The sequence below is a fragment of the Phocoena phocoena genome, chromosome 3, assembly GCF_963924675.1.
Source record: "Phocoena phocoena chromosome 3, mPhoPho1.1, whole genome shotgun sequence".
Taxonomy (NCBI): Eukaryota; Metazoa; Chordata; class Mammalia; order Artiodactyla; family Phocoenidae; genus Phocoena; species Phocoena phocoena.
The window spans coordinates 36,334,091-36,356,476 of record NC_089221.1 but is presented as its reverse complement, the minus strand read 5'-3'; the positions used below and the strand labels follow the sequence as shown (position 1 = coordinate 36,356,476).

The 22,386-nt window shown below is 41.4% G+C and overlaps 1 protein-coding gene across 1 annotated transcript in view; it reads right to left on the bottom strand.

The window, feature by feature from the left end:
• Window positions 1–5,888, bottom strand: part of NNT (nicotinamide nucleotide transhydrogenase) — an 86,588-nt gene extending 80,700 nt beyond the window's left edge. Inside the window, exons 1-2 of the mRNA XM_065875565.1 lie at window positions 5,690–5,888; window positions 429–658 (exon numbers count right to left, since the gene is read on the bottom strand). Coding sequence (XP_065731637.1) covers window positions 429–658; window positions 5,690–5,840 — 381 coding nt within the window. The 5' untranslated portion in view covers window positions 5,841–5,888. The remainder of the gene's footprint in view (window positions 1–428; window positions 659–5,689) is intronic.
• Between the last annotated feature and the right edge of the window lie 16,498 nt (window positions 5,889–22,386).

The following is a 22,386-nucleotide window of genomic DNA, read 5'->3' as shown; positions in this document are numbered from 1 at the left end:
TACCTACGTCAGTTAAATCACTATTCCTTCAAGGTATCAGAAGATCATTCTACATTCGGTCCCAGGAGGAGTTCCATGCCTCCTTTCCATTCTAGAAGCAGTTAAACACTCACCTGAAGGTATTGTGGACATATAGGAACCATGCACTGCAAATTTTCCCTAGGCAATAAGAAGGGCATTTCCACATAGCAAATGTAAAAAGGAAGATCACTTCTTCTTTTCTCATGGTTAAATATAGGTCACATTGCCTGATAAAAGTTCTACTAGAACATGAAGAATATTCACAACATGCAACCATTTCTTTGAGAAAAAAAGCATCATTTGAAAGTATGGAAAACTATAAGCATAGAAGAGGTAATTTAAACTTTCTACAAGAAGATTTAGAAAAGTCAGCATGCCATAAATGGAAGGGGGAAAAGAATAATTACTTTGACCACCAAATCAGAAGCCAGCACTTCCTTCGCCCCTTGGATCTGGGCACCCGCTGCTCTGTAGTGGTCATCTGAGAACTTGGAAGCTTCGCCAGCACCCGACTCCACAACAATATTAAAACCCTGCTTGACCAAGGCCTGGACGCCAGCAGGAGACAATGCCACTCGCTTCTCATTTTGGAAAATCTCTTTGGGGACCCCAATAGTCAGTTGCTTATATGGAATTCCTACAACAAAGACAAAAAAAAAAAAAATTTGGTAAATAACACCACCAAAAGTCAGTGTTTTAATAATACCGTTCAGAAAACAGAAATGGGCAGTCTGTTCAAAATATAGTGCACATAGAGGTTGCTGTTCAAAATGATGTTCCTGATTCATACTCGTAATTTTTAGACTTTTTTTGATAAGATGACTGGAAATTTTTATATCCACTCTCCCGAAAATCCTAAATATTTTATTTAACCAAATAGCTCTCTTCAAGGCCTATAACTAGCTTACTTTATTCTTAGGGAAAAATACATTGAAAGGCCACTCAACAGGCTAACCCCACTCATCTAACTAACCCTCTCAGGTTTATGGTCTCCTGGTCTTTACCTTTAAGGAAGACAGAAGTAATTAACTATTTTGAAAAACAATCCTACACTAGACACTTTGATGGCCTGCCACACCCAAAGTCCTTTTCTTGACAACTTGGCCAAGATTTCATAGATTGGTCATAGATTTCCAAGTGTTGTATCTTAAGACCTTCAATTCTTGACCACAACTGATTAGACCAGGGGTGGGCAGCTGGGTCAGAGATAACAGTCTACAGGCCAGACCTAAGGAAAACCAGCAGCCCATGAGATGACTTATACAGGAACTCTGCCTGAGGACACTCCATGTTGGCCAATGACTATCCAACCCAATCAGGTTCTCTCAAAGGGAGTTTGGATGCAAGACCACTGAAAAGGACAAAGAGAGTAGAATGGTGCAGCAGCTATTCATAAACACAGCCATGAGATAATCAAAGGGAGGTCAGCAGCCACAACAGTAGAAACATCAGTAGTGGACATGCAGAGGAGTCATGGCTATGAAATCCAGAATAACATCCCACTTTTCCAAGAAGTAGATGAAGGGTTTCCTGGGCTCCCATACTTCCCAAGAATCCATAAAATAAAAATAAACCCTCATCACAAAATATAACATGATGTGATTGTGTTGACACAAAAGAACCCGTATAACACAGAGTTAAATTATTTATATATGGTTCAGACCAGACTTAGCTAAAGTAGACTAGTTTCTTCTGTTGTTTTACTCAATATATGGACACAAACAGATATTTTTTTTTAATGAAGAGCGTCTGCTTCTATATGTTTTACTAAAGTTTAGAAAACCCACTCTAGCAATCTAAACTCTGAATATATATAATAAAAAGATAAATCAAATTATCTCTACAGAGTAATTTATTGAGACCTTAGAGAGACTAAATCAACCTAAAATAGCTGCATTTGGACATACAGTCTTAGATCCCACACTGTTTAAGCAGTAATAATTGACAGTAGGCCAAAGGCAAACATATGCTGAATCTTGCTCTCTACTTAAAAGAAGAGGGAGGAAAATAATTGAAAGCTGGCAAATATCTTGAATTAATGTGCAAAATTAAATCACGTAAACTAATCTGGAGTTCACTTATCTGACAACCTCAAATTATCTAGGTCCTACCAAAGACAAATGAAGTCGTATCAAAAGGATTTAGGATCCAACCTCAAAGGGCTTCCACTGGCCAAATATGAGCCAATTTGAGCATCAAAAAGATAATTAATTGCAATGTAGTAAAACACATCTAAAGATGTTAAAATCCATGAGTTCAGGATAATAATAAATATTTCAAAACTCAAAAAGTAAATATTTTCTGGGCTTCCCTGGTGGCACAGTGGTTGAGAGTCCGCCTGCCAATGCAGGGGACACGGGTTCGTGCCCCAGTCCGGGAGGATCCCACATGCCGTGGAACGGCTGGGCCCGTGAGCCATGGCCGCTGAGCCTGCGCGTCCGGAGCCTGTGCTCCGCAACGGGAGAGGCCACAGCAGTGAGAGGCCCGCATACCGCAAAAAAATAAATAAATAAATAAATATTTTCTAAAAGCTTCATTGGTCAACTCTGGAGAAAGTAAGGTGTGATAGGCAGAATCATGGTCTCCCAAATATATCCATGTCCTAATCCTCAGAATCCAATACATGGCAAGGGAAAATTAAGGTAGCAGATGGAATTAAGGTTGTTAATCAGATGACCTTGAAACAGGGAGAATATCCTGGATTATTTGGGTGGGCCCAATGTAATCACATGGGTCCTTAAATGTGGAAGAAGGGAGCAGAAGAGTCAGAGTCAAAGAATAATTTGAAGATGCTATCCTGCTGGACTGGAAGGCAGAGGCAGAGGCCATGAGCCAAGGAGTGCAGGCAGTCCCCAGAAGCTGGAAAAGGCAAGGGCACAGATTCTCCCCTAGAGCCTCTGGAAGTGAGAACCATTTCAGACTTTGGCCTCCATAAGTGTAAAATAATAAATTTGTGTTATATGAAGGCAGTAAGTTTGTGATCATCTATTACAACAGAAGTAGAAAATGTATACATAAGAAAACCAGCTGATTAGCAAAACTAGTAAATAATGGAAAATAATCAAACATCTACCCACCCTTCCAGTACAATCTCAGAGTGACTAAATACAGTTGGCCCTCCGTATCCACGGATTCAACCAACCACAGATCAAAAATATTAAAAAAAGATTCCAGAAAGTTCTGAAAAGCAAAACTTGATTGTATTAGGCATTATGAGTAACCTAAGATGATTTAAAGTGTACAGGAGGATGTGTGTAGGTTATGTGCACATACTACACCATTTTATATAAGGGACTTGAGCATCCGCAGATTTTGGTACCCACGGGAAGTCCTGGAACCAATTCCCCATGGATACCAAGGGATGACGTAATACAGGGAAAGATTTTTTAATAGAAAAATTCTAACTAATAAATGAAGATAAAATGATAGAATATCACCATTTTAAAGCCCCTGATAAAATCACGGATTTACTTAATGATCATCAAATGACTGCTACAGCGTTTGAGTGAAAAACTGATGAGAACTTCACAATAGATGGATCACACTGACAGCATCTAAACTCACTGATGAATCTTCTTGATGTGCTGCAACAGATAGTACACAGCATCATCTATGAAGTACACTTGCCAAAAAAAGCAAACCTGGGTCTGATCAAGCCTCTAGCTCTAGCTAAATGTTACAGAAAATACAAGGGACAGAGAAACTGGTTAAATAATACCAAGGGAATTCAATAAGCTAAACCTAGATAGAATGTGAGAAATTCTACAGAACAACTAAATTCTTCAACAAATGAATTAAAAAGAAAACAGAGGAGAGGAACATACAGACCAAAAGAGACCTAAGAGACAAGCAAGCAAATACAACACAGGGACCCTGTTTGGATCACCATTTGAACAAAGCAACTGTTAAAAAAAAAAAAAGAAAAGAAAAAATTGAGAAAATATGAATACTGACTGAAATTACTTTTCATGCTTTTCAATGTGGTAATGAAAGTGTGGTTATATTAAGGAATAAACAGGACCCTCATCTTTTAGAGGTAAAAAATAATTATCTAGGAAACAGTCAAGAACCAGAAGTTAAACAAACAAAAAAAGTCTCATGCATAGTTGATATAGAGATCTTGAAGTCCGCGCTTTCACTCACAAGGACAATTCCCATGTGCTCAGTGTAGTTATTGGCTTTTACTTTATACACAATTTTATCACACTGGATAATCTGGCTTTTCAGATCACTTTAAAATAACCTGAAGATAAGGCTGAGGGCTCTCAGAGGCAGGTACCCTGCCAATAGTGACTTGTCATGAGAGAACAAGAAAAGAGCTGTGAAGTCTACAAAAGGCAGACATAAGAACTCAAAAAAACCTTGGGGCTTCCCTGGTGGTGCAGTGGTTGAGAGTCCGCCTGCCAATGCAGGGGACACGGGTTCGTGCCCCGGTCTGGGAAGATCCCACATGCTGCGGAGTGGCTGGGCCCGTGAGCCATGGCCGCTGAGCCTGCATGTCCAGAGCCTGTGCTCCGCAACAGGAGAGGCCACAGCAGTGAGAGGCCTGCGTACCGCAAAAAAAAAAAAAAAAAAAGAACTCAAAAAACCTAGCAGTTTAGGCGTCCTTAATGTACAAATAGTCCTACAAACAAAAAGGGAATTATTCTATTTGGCAAAGACTTCTGGTTCCTCTCAAATAACCACGCTGTTCCTCCCCTAAAAATAACAGAATGCTATTTTTATTTGAGTATGTTGCCATGTAGAATAAAAAAATTAAATGGCCAAGTCTCCCTTAGAGCTACATATTGCCACCTGAGTTCTGGCCAATGAGGTGTAGACAGAGTGCTAGGAGGGTCTCTGGGCAAGATGCCTAAAGCGATCTGACTCAGCTTAGAAGGTTCCCCTTTGAACCTTCTGGCTTGCACCCCAGAACACAAGCAAGTGGGGGTCCTAGCAAGGAAGGCCTTGGAGGCCACTAGAAGACTTCAGCTCTTACTCTGTGTGACCTAGGAAGCTAGTTGCAAATTTTGAATAGAATAGTGACATGATCTTTCATTTTAAAAAGATTATTCTCATTGTCATGTACAGAACAGACTGTTGTCGGGGACAGAAGTAGAAAGCAGAGACCACTTAGAAGACTAATGCAATAATCCAGGTGACAGATGATAGTGGCTTGGACCAGGATGATAACAGTGGTGATGGTGAAAAGAGGAGAGATTCTGGATAAAAGGTAGAGCTGACCTATACCTACTATGCGGATCTGGAATGTCTCCAAGGTTTCTGACCTGAGCAACTGAGATGAAGTTGCCATTTACTAAATCAAGAAACATTAATGCAGATCAATTAATACACCTAGTTCCTAATTCCTGAGCATAGCTGAGCCATATATGTACAATTCCCCAACACTGACCAGGAAAGAGGAAGAGCTGCTAGGAGAAATGGATACTATGAGCAATAGTTTCCTGGGTACAACTCAACTGATTTGACATTTTTTTTTTCTATTATATTTTCTTTTCTGTTAGCACTGACAGTCAGGAACTTCCATGCATGGAAAATATAAGAAAGCACTCATTTCGTTTTTTACTCAAAATGATCACTGTCAAACACAGGGCTGTAAAACTGCATGCCTTATTTTATCTGTCATCAGGAGATCTATTGGCTCCTATGACGTGAAGTGAGACTTTACCTGGTTTTACAGGGGCTTTACACCACAGCGCCTGCTGAGTATGAAATGTTCGTAAAAAATCCTTCTTCCTAGGTAGAACCTTACAGGACCCCAAATTGCTAAGGAAAGGGCAGGAACAGCCAGTCGCCACTGTTTTCAGTAGGTTCGCCATGTTCACAGGAGCTCCCAACTTTCTGAATCCCCAATTTCCTTGAAGGTAAATCACTAAAGGAAAGAAAACGAAACATTTCTGTGCTGAGAAAGACATACTTTGCCTTTCGTACATCAAAAACATTAAAAACAAAAAAAAAGCTAATTCAAAGAGGTTGGAAAATAACAGTTAAATGTGGGCATCTACAATGAATTTATTTGCCAAGTCCTTTACTTACAGAAGATGCTTCAAAAGTTTGTTTCTAATTCAGGTATTTAAAACTTGGAATCCGTTTTCCCACTTAGATTGTAGTTATAAATTCACTATTGAATTCCAAGCCTAGGTCACATAAGTCTAATTGATCCTTAATGTAGCTGGAAAGTTTTTAAAAAATGCTATAAAGTCCAGTCACGTCTTACATGAAAGTTACTGTCCTAAGTCAGCTTGTCCAGCAAAAATTGCATAAAGTCAAAATTACCAGGAATTTCCCTTAGATTGTCTAAAATGCTGTACAATACAGTAGTACTTGTTTAGCCGCCACGCTATACAGAAAACACCCACTACTTTTCAGTGCGTCAGGATATTGATCCTGTGAGATACCCCCCAAACCCAGACTGACTGAGTGACTGGTAGATTCATGTTTGTTAGGTGTACATCGCAAGAAAATTAAACATGCATGGAATATGACTCCAATGTTAAAAAAGAAAGAAAAATTCCATGGTTAACCTTATCACATAGGTTTGTGCTTGCAGATGTGGGCAGAACTAGGAATTCTCTCAGTGGTTCCCACAAGTGGCCAGTTTTTGCCAGCTCTAACTGAGCTAGGTGAAGTGTCATCGACCTTTGCTGTTTCTGAGGCTTCAGTGGCTACCTCCACCACCTCCCGTGGCAGATCCCCAGGGGTACATAGAAGGCACTCCCACCATCCCCCTGACTCCCAATGCTCTCCTTCCTTCAAAAATGGGAAGAAGTAGAGGACCTGGAACTCCATCAATCAACCTCAGCTAACTCCACTAACTATGCCTTTAGGCTCTGCCCCATCATGCGGTCCCTCCTGGGGTCCAGCACCCAAACCCAGCAGACTCCATAAACATACCTCCAGCCTCCAGAGGAAGAAGGGTCTAACTCATTTTTTATGTCATAACTACTGCCACAACTCCCGGAAGCAACTTCCTACAAACACCAGAAAGCAACAATGGGAACAGAAGTGCGCGATCCAGGTAGGGCTTATTCTTAAGATGTCCTTTAATTCAACAAACATGTACTGAGGGCTGAGTCTCAGAGGCACAGCCGTCAGGAGCATCTGTAGAATTAAACTGGAATAGGCCACAGACTTGGAGATAAGAAAAGTCAACAAGTAATAACACGGCAAGCAGAGTAACACAAATCCAAAGTTCCAGGCGTCAAAAGAGATCATGTCCTCCTACAAGGCTAAGAAAAGGAAGGCAAAGGCATTTGAGAAGGAGAGAATACTATGAAAAAAGCTAAGGAAGAGGGAGCATGCAAGATGTGTTCAGGCATGCAATCAAAAATGTGAATAATTCTTTGCATTCAAATAGAAGGTTTTATATTTTCACAGCATTTCCAGATATGTCATTTCATCGCAGCCCTAAAGCATTCCTGAGTCAATAAATACCTTCCTCATTCATTCACAGGTCACTTCTACGGTTATTCATGGCTGGGAATGGAGAGCAAATAAGTTCAGAATTCAGCCACCCATTGGAAACATTCACTGAATCTATGCCAAGAACTGAGGGAGATACAAATATATATAAAATATAATTCTTGGAATTTGGAACCAAGATGGTGGAGTAGAAGGACGTGCTCTCACTCCCTCTTGCGAGAACACCAGAATCACAACTAGCTCCTGGACAATCATTGACAGGAAGACATGGGACCTCACCAAAAAAGATACCCCACATCCAAAGACAAAGGAGAAGCCACAATGAGATGGTAGGAGGGGTGCAATCACAGTAAAATCAAATCCCATAACTGCTGGGTGGGTGACCCACAGACTGGAGAACACTTACACCACAGAAGCCCACCCACTGGAGTGAAGGTTCTGAGCTCCACGTCAGGCTGCCCAACATGGGGGTCCGGCAATGGGAGGAGGAATTCCTAGAGAATCAGACTTTGAAGGCCAGCGGGATTTGACTGCAGGACTTCGACGGAACAGCGGGTAACAAAGACTCCACTCTTGGAGGGCACACACAAAGTAGTGTGTGCATAGGGACCCAGGGGAAGGAGCAGTGGCCCCATGGGAGACTGAACCAGACCTACCTGCTAGTATTGGAGGGTCTCCTGCAGAGGCGGGGGGTGGCTGTGGCTCACCGTGGTAACAAGGACACCAGCAACAGAAGTTCTGGGAAGTACTCCTTGGCATGAGCCCTCCCAACGTCCGCCATTACCCCACAAAAGAGCCAGGGATGCAAGGCTTCTTCAATATATGCAAATCAATCAATGTGATACACAATATTAACAAATTGAAGAGTAAAAAACATATGATCATCTCAATATATACAGAAAAAGCCTTTGACAAAATTCAGCACGCATTTATGATAAAAACTCTCCAGAAAGTGGGCATAGAGGGAACCTACCTCAACATAATAAAGGCCATATATGACAAACCCACAGCAAACACCATTCTCAAAGGTGAAAAACTGAAAGCATTTCCTCTAAGATCAGAAACGAGACAAGGATGTCCACTCTCGCCACTATTATTCAACATAGTTTTGGAAGTCCCTGCCACGGCAATCAGAGAAGAAAAAGAAATAAAAGGAATCCAAATTGGAAAAGAAGAAGTAAAACTGTCACTGTTTGCAGATGACATGATACTATACATAGGGAATCCTAAAGATGTTAACAGAAAACTACTAGAGCTAATCAATGAATTTGGTAAAGTTGCAGGATACAAAATTTGGTAAAGTTGCAGGATACAAAAATTCTGTGCAGGAATGCACAGAAATCTCTGGCATTCCTATACACTAACAATGAAAGGTCATAAAGAGAAATTAAGGAAACAATCCCATTCACCACTGTAACAAAAAGAATAAAATACCTAGGAATAAATCTACCTAAGGAGACAAAAGACTTGTATGCAGAAAACTATAAGACACTGATGAAAGAAATTAAAGATGATACCAACAGACGGAGAGATATACCATGTTCTTGGATTGAAAGAATCAATATTATGAAAATGACTATACTACCCAAAGCAATCTACAGATTCAATGCAATCCCTATCCAATTACCAATGGCATTTTTTACAGAACTAGAACAAAAAACCTAAAATTTGTATGGAGGCACAAAAGACCCGGAATAGCCAAAGCAGTCTTGAGAGAAAAAAACAGAGCTGGAGGAATCAGACTCCCTGACTTCAGACTATACTACAAAGCTACAGTAATGAAGACAATACGGTACTAGCACAAAAACAGAAACATATATCAATGGAACAAGATAGAAAGCCCAGAGATAAACACACACACCTATGGTCAACTAATCTATGACAAAGGAGGCAAGGATATACAATGGAGAAAAGACAGTCTCTTCAATAAGTGGTGCTGGGAAAACTGGACAGCTACGTGTAAAAGAATGAAATTAGAACACTCCCTAACACCATACAGAAAAATAAACTCAAAATGCATTAGAGACCTAAATGTAAGACCGGACACTATAAAACTCTTAGAGGCGGGGCTTCCCTGGTGGCGCAGTGGTTGAGAGTCCGCCTGCTGACGAGGGGATGCCAGTTCGTGCCCCGGTCCGGGAGGATCCCACATGCTGCGGAGTGGCTTGGCCCGTGAGCCATGGCCGCTGAGCCTGCACGTCCGGAGCCTGTGCTCTGCAACAGGAGGGGCCACGACGGTGAGAGGCCCGCATACCGCAAAAAAAAAACAAAAACAAAAACAAAAAACTCTTAGAGGAAAACATAGGAAGAACACTCTTTGCCATAAATCACAGCATGATCTTTTTTGATCCACCTCCTAGAGTAATGGAAATAAAAACAAAAATTAACAAATGGGACCTAATGAAACTTAAAACCTTTTGCACAGCAAAGGAAACCATAAACAAGATGAAAAGACAACCCTCAGAATGGGAGAAAACATTTGCAAATGAATCAACGGACAAAGGATTAATCTACAAAATATATAAACAACTCACGCAGCTCAATATTAAAAAACAAACAACCCAATCCAAAAATGGGCAGAAGACCTAAATAGACATTTCTCCAAATGGCCAAGAAGCACATGAAAAGCTGCTCAACATGACTAATTATTAGAGAAATGCAAATCAAAACTACAATGAGGTATTATCTCACACCAGTTAGAATGGGCATCATCAGAAAATCTACAAACAACAAACGCTGGAGAGGGTGTGGAAAAAAGGGAACCCTCTTGCACTGTTGGTGGGAATGTAAATTGATACAGCCACTATGGAGAACTGTACGTAGGTCCCTTAAAAAACTAAAAATAGAATTACCATATGACCCAGCAATCCACTACTGTGCATATACCCAGAGAAAACCATAATTCAAAAAGACACATGCACCCCAATGTCCATTGCAGCACTATTTACAATAGCCAGGTCATGGAAGCAACCTAAATGCCCATCAACAGATGAATGGATAAAGAAGATGTGGTATATATATACAATGGAATATTACTCAGCCATAAAAAGGAACGAAATTGGGTCATTCGTTGAGACATGGATGGATCTAGAGTCTGTCATACGGTGAAGTAAGTCAGAAAGAGAAAAACAAATATTGTATAGTAACGCATATATGTGGAACCTAGAAAAATGGTACAGATGAACTGGTTTGCAGGGCAGAAATTGAGACACAGATGTAGAGAACAAACGTATGGACACCAAGCGGGGTAAGCGGCAGGGGGGTGGGGGTGGTGGTGTGATGAATTGGGAGATTGGGATTGACATGTATACACTGATGTGTATAAAATTGATGACTAATAAGGACCTGCTGTATAAAAAAATTTTAATTTAATTTAAAAATAAAAATATAATTCTTGTCTTGAGGGAGATTTTGAACTACCATTACCAAGGACCTAGTCCTATCCCAACTTCCCCACTTACCCTAGTTTCTCTTCTTGGATCATCCCAGCTCCCCAACAACAACCATTCTCCCTGGTCAGGCTTAGCCAGACCTCATCAGCAAAAGAACAAAGCTGCCTAGAATACAGGCCGGGTATAGTCTAAGCCTGCCACTCACTCGCTGTTTGACCTGAATCTCTCAGCACCTCAGTCTGCTCATCTATAAAAGGAGCACAGGAAGGCTCCTTTGTAGGACCCCATTAGGCTCTAGAGGTTTTATGATTAGATGAGATTCTGCAATGCTTTAAAGCTGAAGTCCTATTTCATGGCCTGGAGCCTGGAAAATTAGCCCTGACTGCTTGTAAATGTCATAAGCCTAAATAAAATAAAAATGACCCTGAAAGATATTCAGAGAATATTTGAACCATGCTATCAGCCTAGGACTTGTTAACATCAAAGATAGTACAGTTGACCCTTGAACAACGGGGGTCTGAACTGCATAGGTCCACTCCTAGGCGGCTATTTTTCAATAGTAAATATTAACATTACTACAATATACACAGTCCGTGGTTGGCTGAATCCTCGGATGGGGAGCAACTGCAGATACAGAGGGCCCTTATTCAAAAGCCAACTGTATTCCATCTTAATTGTCACATTTTCCCCTATCTTCGCTTTAAAGCTCTTTGCTGTTTTATTATCCATGTCTTCTATGGCTTTCAAGCAATGGAGAAAAACTTTACAACTCAAAATTGAAAAAAGAACTGTTTTTTTTAGTATGGCATTCATACAGCCATTTAATGTAAGTTATTTTGGTAAATATCTCCCCTAATAGATTAAAATCCTTGGAGGCAAGCACCTGAGAGAGGATAGTATTGAGGCTAAGAGGGTGAACTCCTGGTTGGAAGGCCCCACTCTGCAACGCATTAGCTGTGTCACCCTGGCAAGTCACTTCTTTGTGTCTGATTTCACCACCTTTAAAATGGGTTAAATAATAATGGCACCTATCATATAGGGTTATTGTGAGGATTAAAAGGACACAGTATCTTCATTGCTATCAGTGTTCACTTTATTACCTCTGGCCCAGTGCCTTGCACAAAATAGAGGAAATCAACAAGTATTGTTTGAGTGAATGAATAACTAGGGCTAGGTAACCTGAAGCCTGGGGATCTATGAACACATTCTCCAAGGAGCTTCAGGAAATTTCCTTTAAAAATTAAATGCTGGGCTTCCCTGGTGGCGCAGTGGTTGAGAGTCCGCCTGCCGATGCAGGGGACACGGGTTCGTGCCCCGGTCTGGGAAGATCCCACATGCCGCGGAGCGGCTGGGTCCGTGAGCCATGGCCGCTGAGCCTGCGCGTCCGGAGCCTGTGCTCCGCAACGGGAGAGGCCACAACAGCGAGAGGCCCGCATACCACACACACACAAAAAAAATTAAATGCTATGTAGTTTTGTGGAAAAGTGATTCCATCAGCAAAGCTAAGCAGCCTGAGCACACTTGCTAATAAGAAAGCAATCCTAAACCGTCCATTCAATTAAAAAAAAAAGCCAAAGTTTGCAAGTAAAAGGGTGCCCTGGAGAAGAGAGAAATATTTTAAAGTAAAGCACACAAGCCTCACCGTTCCTAACAAAGCCTGTCCTACAAGACTCCTTACAGATTCCTTAAGGACTTCCCTGCACCAGAGGGCGAATAAAGGACGCCTGCAACTTTAATAAACAAGTTACACTTCTAAAACGAGACATACCAACCAAGGACACAATACCCTACAAAAGCTTAGACTGGCAGGCAGCGTGACTTCGCCCAAAGCCACGGGTTCAGCTCCTCCCTCTGCAACTAAACTGCCACCCTGCTGGCATCTGCCCGGGACCGCTATTTATAACCTTCCCCGGAAGCCGATTGGCCGAGGCGGCGTAATAGTCATTCCCCCTCCGGAGTTCGAATCAGCTCTGCCCCCTCCGCTGTCTCTCCCGCATTGCCAACCCCGGCCCCACTCTTGGCCCAATAGAGGCATGCCCCGACCACCACCAGCCCGCCTCCGACATACACTCACAACTTTCGACACCAACTGTGTCTCCAGCCAGTCACCCACCCCAAATTCCCTCCGGGTTCAAGCACAATTTCGGAGCGTCCAGGTGCCACCTCTCTGGGTGCACCCCGTACCAAGAGTCCTCTATGACCTCCTTCCCTTCTTCCATCCTGTAACCTGAAACAACCCCGTACAACTCCCGCCGCCCCACACAGCTCCAAAATCTGCACCTGCACAGCTGACACCTCGTTCCCTGCCCTCAGCGAAGACGCAGTTTTCGAATCCACCATCCCCCACTTGCTTCCACGTCGCCCCCGCTCGAGACAAGAAAGGGGGCCCTCGAGGCACGGTTCTCCTTCCCGGCCCAAGGCTCCCGAGGGTCCACCACGTGCAGGGGTCACTGCCGACCCCGCCCCCTTCGGCTCCTTGACAGATCTCCTTCTCCGCGGGCGCCGGGATCTTCTGGACCAGCCCCGCGCCCCTTCCCCAGCTGCGCCCCAGGAGCGCGCCCGGGCTGCCCGCGCCTTGACGCTCACCTTGGCAGGGAGGCCGGGCGGCCGCGGGTTGCGAGGGGACGCCGCGCTGGCAGACCTGGGCTCCAGCCCCGCGGCGCGGCGCCTCCAACCCGGAAGAACAGCCCCAAGCCGTTGGTGGCTGAGGCCACGTGACGACGGCACAGCCCCCACCCCGGCCCAGCGCCCTCTCCTCGCTGGGCCCTTCTTCCCGCCCGGCCGCCTCCACCAGCCCGCCCGCCCGCCCGCCCTCTCTCCCAATGAAAAAACGACCTCACGAAATGCCCCTTAGCGCACAAAGGCCAGTTACCCCAAGGAACCCTTCCCTCTCCTTGGTGGCAGCCAAAAACCTCTTTGTCCCGGGCTCGACCTGTGGCCTACTCGCCCCCCCCACCGCGTTTTCCCTCGGCCCGTCCTTGTCAATCAAACCTGGAGCCCAACGCAGGCGCTGAAGTTTCCAGGGCTACATTGGTCCTCTCCTGGAGAGCCAGTTACAAAGTGTGATCGCCTCTCCAGTGTCCCACCAGAACAAATGAAATAACAGAACTCCACTTTTGGTACCTGACTTTCCTCTAGCTGTCTAGGAAAAATCAGAACTTCTAAAACAGAAGACCAAAAGGCAAGTGGGAGGAGGCCAGGAGGTGGTGAAGGGCGGGAATGGGGGCGTTGTTTTTCCATTCCGGACGGAGGGTGGAGTTAAATTCCTCTGAAAAGAAGGCCCCAAAATTAACACACATCTGCTGACTGGTCTTCCTAGGCACGCCCACAGAAAGTCGTGTGCTTCTGTTCGTATTAATATCCAGGGGCTGGAGAGCGCCCTTGGTGGACGTTAAGTGTCCTGACCAGGCCTAGGCTGATTTCGGCAAAACAACTAAAGGACGCTGAAACCTAATGACTTGTGTTACTTAGTCTGCAGGTGTCTTCTGATTAAAAATGGGAATAATAAGGTAGAGAGTATAAATTGGTTCACTTACCCAAAGCTGAATCATCATCACGAAGTGTCAGTATGGTCACTGCATTTTTACTTTAATTGAAATATCTAAGATGAGTTAAAAATTATGAATCTCAAAGGCATGAGGCAAACAGATATTCCATATCCTTAAAAAGAAATAAACCACAGGGAAACTCTTATTTTGAGAACTTTTCTTGTCTTTAACCAACACAAAAGGTCATACAACTTGAGGACTTCCACTGTATCCAGACGAGGTAAAAACACTGTTCCTGTCCTGGAAGAATTCACAGACAGGAAAGGACACAGCTTCATGTTTTAAAATAGTAATGAACTGTGATAAGTGCAACCCTAGAAACAATTTCAAGATACTGCAAGTACAGTAAGGCAGGAGTAGTTGATAAGGATTAAAACTAAGCTCCTTTCACAATATACGTAAGTCACATCATTATGGTGTATGCCTTAAACATATGCATTGCTGTGTGTCAACTATATCTCAATAAAACTGGGGAAAAAACTAAGGTAGGTTTAAAACACATGTTGGAGGGTGGAGCAGGGGTTTGCTTCTTTTCTCTCCCAAGGCTTAAACAGTGGTTCCCAGCTGGGGACAATTTTATCCCACAGTGTCAGGAGACATTTTGGTCATCACAGCTGGAAAGGGGAGGCATCTAATGGGTAGAGGCCAGGGATGCTGCTAAACACCCTATATGACACAGGATAGCCCCTTAAAACAAAGAATTATCTGGCCCCAAACTTCAACAGTGCTAAGACTGAGAAACCCTGGCTTAAATAAATGCTCAATGGCTTATTTAATTTGATTTAATTTGTGATTATATGACTGGAGATGATATATCGATTTTCACTTTCAAATCCAAAGATGATATCCAAAGATGATATATCGATTTTCACTTTCTCTGTTAAATAGTAAGTATATGGTAATTTTATTTTTTTCATAAATTTATTTATTTTATTTTATTTATTTTTGGCTGCATTGGGTCTTTGTTGCTGCGCACAGGTTTTCTCTAGTTGCGGCGAGCGGGGGCTACTCTTCGTTGCGGTGCGTGGGCTTCTCATTGCAGTGGCTTCTCTAGTTGCGGAGCACGGGCTCTAGGCACGCGGGCTTCAGTAGTTGTGGCTCGCAGGCTCAGTTGCTCCGCGGTGTGGAGGATCTCCCAGGACCAGGGGTCAAACCCATGTGCCCTGCATTGGCAGGCAGATTCTTAACCACTGTACCACCAGGAAAGCCCAGTATATGGTAATTTTAAAAATTCATTCTGCTCATTTGTCCAACATAATTTGAGGGCATTGCTCCAGATGAAAACATTTGTCATTTGGAGGATTCTGTTTTAGGCTTTAAGCTCCTACATAATAATTACAATATAGTTATAGGAATTACCAAAGAAAATAGGAATATTTCCAAAAGTTTAAGTTAGTTGCTTCTGAATCTTAGACGCTGTCTTGTATAAAATTTTTGCAAAGATTTTGTATCCCCTATTAGGTGGTGAGGACTTTGTCCATTTTGATATCTGCACCTTCCTCCTTGGCCTTCTCAGCCTTCAACCCCACTTAGAACAGTACTTCTCACATATATGCAAGTTTTCATTACAGATTGTTCTGTGATTGGACATTTTAATTTTAAATATATTTTTAAATCAAGATACACATCAAAACTTAAACCCTCTAAAATTTAGGCGACTTTGTACACACAAATGCTTAAAGATATTATTTAATATTTAGTCCTAATCTATCCAAAGCAAAAAAGATTTAAATCTTGAGAAGAGTGTAACACACCATTAGAGTCAGCTTTGAAGCCTCAAACCACAGAGGTGCCCAATAGCCAAAAATCAAAATGTAGGCTAAGCCTGAGAAAATGTGTGATCAGAAACCGAACTCTAAAGATAACATGTTATCAAAACCCTGCATCTAGTTAAAACCAGGCCAGAGAACAGGTCAATTTAATGTGTTTTCATTGTGGTTATTACTTTAAACAGTTATCAGCAGTTTGTTTTTTCAAACTTCCCTTTTATAAGTAATTATAAAAAGTAAACAACTCCAATGAGGTAATATGCTTAGACTCTGGGGATTTTTAATTATAGAGACACTTGACAGGTTTTGAAGCAACCATCACTAACCTCAGTCTCAGCCCTCTTCTCTCAGGCAGACCAATCAAAAGTGTGTTTGATTGTAGGAAGCAAATATTAACTGACTGAATGAACTTACACTAATCAACATTAATTGGAAGAGGATAGAGGAGAACTGACAATAAGCAGCCAGCACAAAGTTAAATAATTGGCAATTTAAGTTAAGTCAAACAAGTTTGCATTTAGAACTGTAAGCATCTAAAACACCAGCTCTAAGCACAGCTTTGTTCTCTCCATGTAGTAAGTGCCAGTGATAAAAATCTATGGGTTTTTTAAATGTTTAATGATATCTTTGGGGGCCTGGGGAAATGGTGAGGGGTAGGAGCTATATTAATATCCTAGGGCTGCCGTAACAAATTACCACAGCCTGGGTGTCTTAAAAATGACAGAAATATACTCTCTCATAGTTCTGGAGGCCAGAAGTGTGAAATCAAAGTGTCAGCAGGGTTGATTCCCCTGGAGGCTCTGAGGGAGAAAATATCCCATACCTCTCTCCTAGCTTGCGGAGAAAGCTTCTGGTTGTCAGCGATCCCTGGTGTTCCTTGGCTTGTAGACACATCACTCCAATCTCTGCCTCCTCTTCACATTGCTGCCTTCTCTGTGTGTCTCTGTGCCCAAATCTCCCTCTTCTTCCTCTTACGAAAACATCAGTCAGTGGATTTAAGGTCCACCCTGAATCCAGGATGAGATCCTTAACTAATTACATCTGCAAAGACTGTATTTTCAAATAAGCGTAGTCACAAGTTTTGGGGAGACACTGTTCAACCCACTACAGGGGCAGTCTGTGTGTTTAAGGGTACAAAATGTAAAGACGGGTTTTTGTTGTTTTTTTAACATGGGTAGATTTACTAGCTCTTGAGTTTAAAGTGAAAGTTCAAATTATTTGGGGGAAATTCAGGTGAAAGTTGTTTTGTATTAATAATTAGAAGAATTTTCCTATAAACTTCTTTGCTTTTTTAATACTCAAACTAATTGAATTTTTTCTTCAATTTTTAAAAAAATAACTATATATTACACAGTTACCATTGTCAAACTACTTGATCATAAACTCCATAACAGCAGTTAACATGTTTATACTTAACTTTTTATTATTTTATTTTTTTAACATCTTTATTGGAGTATAATTACTTTACAGTGGTGTGTTAGTTTCTGCTTTATAACAAAGTGAGTCAGCTATACATATACATACACCCCCATATCTCCTCCCTCTTGCATCTCCCTCCCACCCTCCCTATCCCATCCCTCTAGGTGGTCACAAAGCACCGAGCTGATCTCCCTGTGCTATCTGGCTGCTTCCCACTACCTATCTATTTTACATTTGGTAGTATATATAAGTACATGCCACTCTCTTACTTCATCCCATCTTACCCTTCCCTCTCCCCATGTCCTCAAGTCCATTCTCTATGTCTGTGTCTTTATTCCTGTCCTTTCCCTAGGTTCTTCAGAACCATTTTTTTTTTTCTTTTTAGATTCCATATATATGTGTTAGCATACGGTATTTGTTTTTCTCTTTCTGACTTACTTCACTCTGTATGACAGACTTTAGGTCCATCCATCTCATTACAAATAACTCAATTTCATTTCTTTTTATGGCTGAGTAATATTCCATTGTATATATGTGCCACATCTTCTTTATCCATTCATCTGTCGATGGACACTTAGGTTGCTTCCATATCCTGACTATTGTAAATAGAGCTGCAATGAACATTGTGGTACATGATTCTTTTTGAATTATGATTTTCTCAGGGTATATGCCCAGTAGTGGGATTGCTGGGTCTTATGGTAGTTGTATTTTTAGGTTTTTAAGGAACTTCCATAGTGGCTGTATCAATTCACATTCCCACCAACAGTGCAAGAGGATCCCCTTTTCTTCACACCCTCTCCAGCATTTATTGTTTGTAGATTTTTTGATGATGGCCATTCTGATTGGTGTGAGGTGATACCTCATTGTAGTTTTGATTTGCATTTCTCTAATGATTAGTAATGCTGAGCATCCTTTTTGTTAGCAATCTGTATATCTTCTTTGGAGAAATGTCGATTTAGGTCTTCTGCCCATTTTTAGATTGGGTTGTTTGTTTTTTTGGTATTGAACTGCATGAGCTGCTTGTATATTTTGGAGATTAATCCTCTGTCAGATGCTTCATCTGCAAATATTTTCTCCCATTCTGAGGGTTGTCTTTTCATCTTGTTTATGTTTTCCTTTGCTGTGCAAAAGCTTTTTTTTTTTTTTTTTCAAAAGCTTTTTAGGTCTCATTTGTTTATGTTTGTTTTTATCTCCATTACTCTAGGAGGTGGGTCAAAAAGGATCTTGCTGTGATTTATGTCATAGAGTGTCCTGCCTGTGTTTTCCTCTAAGAGTTTTATAGTGTCTGGCCTTACATTTAGGTCTTTAATCCATTTTGAGTTTATTTTTGTGTATGGTGTTAGGGAGTGTTTTAATTTCATTCTTTTATATGTAGTTGTCCAGTTTTCCCAGCACCACTTATTGAAGAGGTTGTCTTTTCTCCATTGTATATTCTTGCCTCCTTTATCAAAAATAAGATGACCATATGTGTGTGGGTTTATCTCTGGGCTTTCTATCCTGTTCCATTGATCTATCTTTCTGTTTTTGTGCCAGTACAATACTGTCTTGATTACTGTAGCTTTGTAGTATAGTCTGAAGTCAGGGAGCCTGATTCCTCCAGCTCCATTTTTCATTCTCAAGATTGCTTTGGCTATTCGGGGTCTTTTGTGTTTCCATACAAAGTGTGAAATTTTTTGTTCTAGTTCTGTGAAATATGCCATTGGTAGTTTGATAGGGATTGCATTGAATCTGTAGATTGCTTTGGGTAGTATAGTCATTTTCACAATGCTGATTCTTCCAATCCAAGAACATCGTATATCTCTCCATCTGTTTGTACCATCTTTAATTTCTTTCATCAGTGTCTTATAGTTTTCTGCATACAAATCTTTTGTCTCCTTAAGTAGATTTATTCCTAGGTATTTTATTCTTTTTGTTGCAATGGTAAATGGGAGTGTTTCCTTAATTTCTCTTTCAGATTTTTCATCATCAGTGTATAGGAATGCCAGAGATTTCTGTGTATTAATTTTGTATCCTGCAACTTTACCAAATTCATTGATTAGCTCTAGTAGTTTTCTGTTAACATCTTTAGGATTCCCTATGTATAGTATCATGTCATCTGCAAACAGTGACAGTTTTACTTCTTCTTTTCCAATTTGGATTCCTTTTATTTCTTTTTCTTCTCTGATTGCTGTGGCTAAAACTTCCAAAATTGTGTTGAATAATAGTGGTGAGAGTGGACAACCTTGTCTTGTTCCTGATCTTAGAGGAAATACTTTCAGTTTTTCACCATTGAGAACGATGTTGGCTGTGGGTTTGTCATATATGGCCTTTATTATGTTGAGGTAAGTTCCCTCTATGCCTACTTTCTGGAGGGATATTATTACTTAACGTTTTAAATGTTGCATTTGATCAAAACTCTAGTTCAAATACTTTTAAGGCAGTTTCGTGAACGTCATCTCTTTGTAGATCTCTTTTTAATGCTAGATGTTACCCATAACAAAAAAGCAAAAACCAGATTCTGGTTTTCATTGGTTTTCATCTTACCACTTTCCTATCTGCTCCTACTTCTTTAACCATTCTTTCTCAGTTCTTTCACTGCTTAAATCTGCAAATGTTCTCTTGGCCCTCTTTCCTTTTAACTCTAATATTGTCTTCCTTCCAGTTTTATGTCAACTGTTCTATCACAACTCCCAGAGCTTAATGTCCAGCCCCAATCTCTCTCCTAACCTCCAGACTCATGCAGCCAACTGCCTGCTGGTCATTTCCACTGAGATATCCACATATATCTTAAACTCAATATGAGAAAATTCTGTCCTGATCTACAAAGGACTTGTATTTAGAATATAAAAAGAACTCTCAAAACTCGACAGTTGGGCTTCCCTGGTGGCGCAGTGGTTGAGAGTCCGCCTGCCGATGCAGGGGACACGGGTTCGTGCCCCGGTCTGGGAAGATCCCACATGACGCGGAGTGGCTGGGCTCGTGAGCCATGGCCGCTGAGCCTGCGCGTCTGGAGCCTGTGCTCCGCAACGGGAGAGGCCGCAACAGCGAAAGGCCCGTGTACCACAAAAAGTAATAATAATAATAATTTCACCATGAAGTCTTGTTCATGGCTGATTTAAAAAAAAAAAAAAACTCGACAGTTAAAAAAATCCAAATAGAAAATGAGCAAAAGGCATAAAAAAAATTTCACCAAAGAGGGATATAAGCACATGAAAAGATGTTCAACATCATTAGCCATTAAGGAAATGAAAATTAAAACCACAATGAGGGCTTCCCAGGTGGCGCAGTGGTTGAGAGTCCGCCTGCCGATGCAGGGGACACGGGTTCGTGCCCCGGTCTGGGAAGATCCCACATGCCGCGGAGCGGCTGGGCCCGTGGGCCATGGCTGCTGAGCCTGCACATCCATAACCTGTGCTCCGCAACGGGAGAGGCCACAACAGTGAGAGGCCCGCGTACGGCAAAAAAAACCAACAACAACAACAAAAACCACAATGAGACACCACTACACATCTATATGAATGTCTAAAAAAAAAAAAAGATAGTGACAATACCAAATGCTGGCGATGATGGGGAGAAGCTGGATCACTCACACATCACTAATGACAATGTAAAATGGTACTCATCACTGGAAAACAGTTCAGTGGTTTCTTAAAAAACTAAACTTGCAACTAGCATATGACCCAGAAATTATACTCCTGGGCATTTATCCCAGAGAAATGAAAATTTATGTTCACACAAAAACCTGTATATCAATGTTCATAGTAGCTTCATTCATAATAGTCCAAAACTGGAAACAACCCAAATGTCCTTCAACAGGTTGAACAGACTGTTGTATATCCTTACAATGGAATGCTTTTCAGCAATGAAAAGGAATGAAGTATTGATACACACAACAGCTTAGATGAAACTCCAGAGAATTATGTTGAGAGAAAAAAAGTCAGTCTCAAAAGGTTACATACCTGTATGATGCCATTTTATAAAACATTCTTGAAATAACAAAATTGTGGAAATAGAGAACAGATTAGAAGTTTCTAGAGTTAAGAAGGCGGGTGGATGTGACTATAAAAGGGCAACAGGAGAGATCCTTATGATGATGAAGATGTTCTGTATCTTGACTGTATCAATGTCAATATCCTGGTTGTGACACTATACTATAGTTTTGCAAAATGCTACCATTGGGGAGAAGTAGGTAAAGAGTACAAATATTCTCTTTGTATTATTTTTTACAACTGCACGTGAATCAACAATTATCTCAAAATAAAATATTTAATTCAAAAACTAAGCCTGGCAGGTGTAGTAAAATATTAATGATAGAATCTAGATGCCAACAGGAAGGGCAATGGGTACACTGTGCCAGAGATAGGGAAGCAGAACATGCCTCATACTTGACATTTATACATTAAACACTGACATTCCTAATTGTTTTTTGAATGCCAAATTTCAATGCTGAAAATAGCATTTCCAGCTATTACATTACCTTCCTGCTGGCCAGCAAGCACTTCAGTTCAATTAGTTGAATTGTACAATTAGTAGAATATTGTACATTGTAACTATTCACCAGAACTTCCTCTAAAATTTTTAACTCTCATATCTCATGTTCGGACCACCACTTTCTTTCCAACTCCTTTATGTCTTTCTTTTGATCCCCCTTTTCCTTCCAATCTATCACCCTCATCTTCAACCCTTCCTCTAGCTAGCTGAAACCATGAACAGCCTGTCAGCCCCTTCTGCCTTTATTCTTCTGCCTTAACTGAATCATGAAATTACACTCCCACTGACAGGCTTCTCAGTTTCCATACCAGGTTGGGAAGAGTTGCTAGAGAAAAGTCACATAAT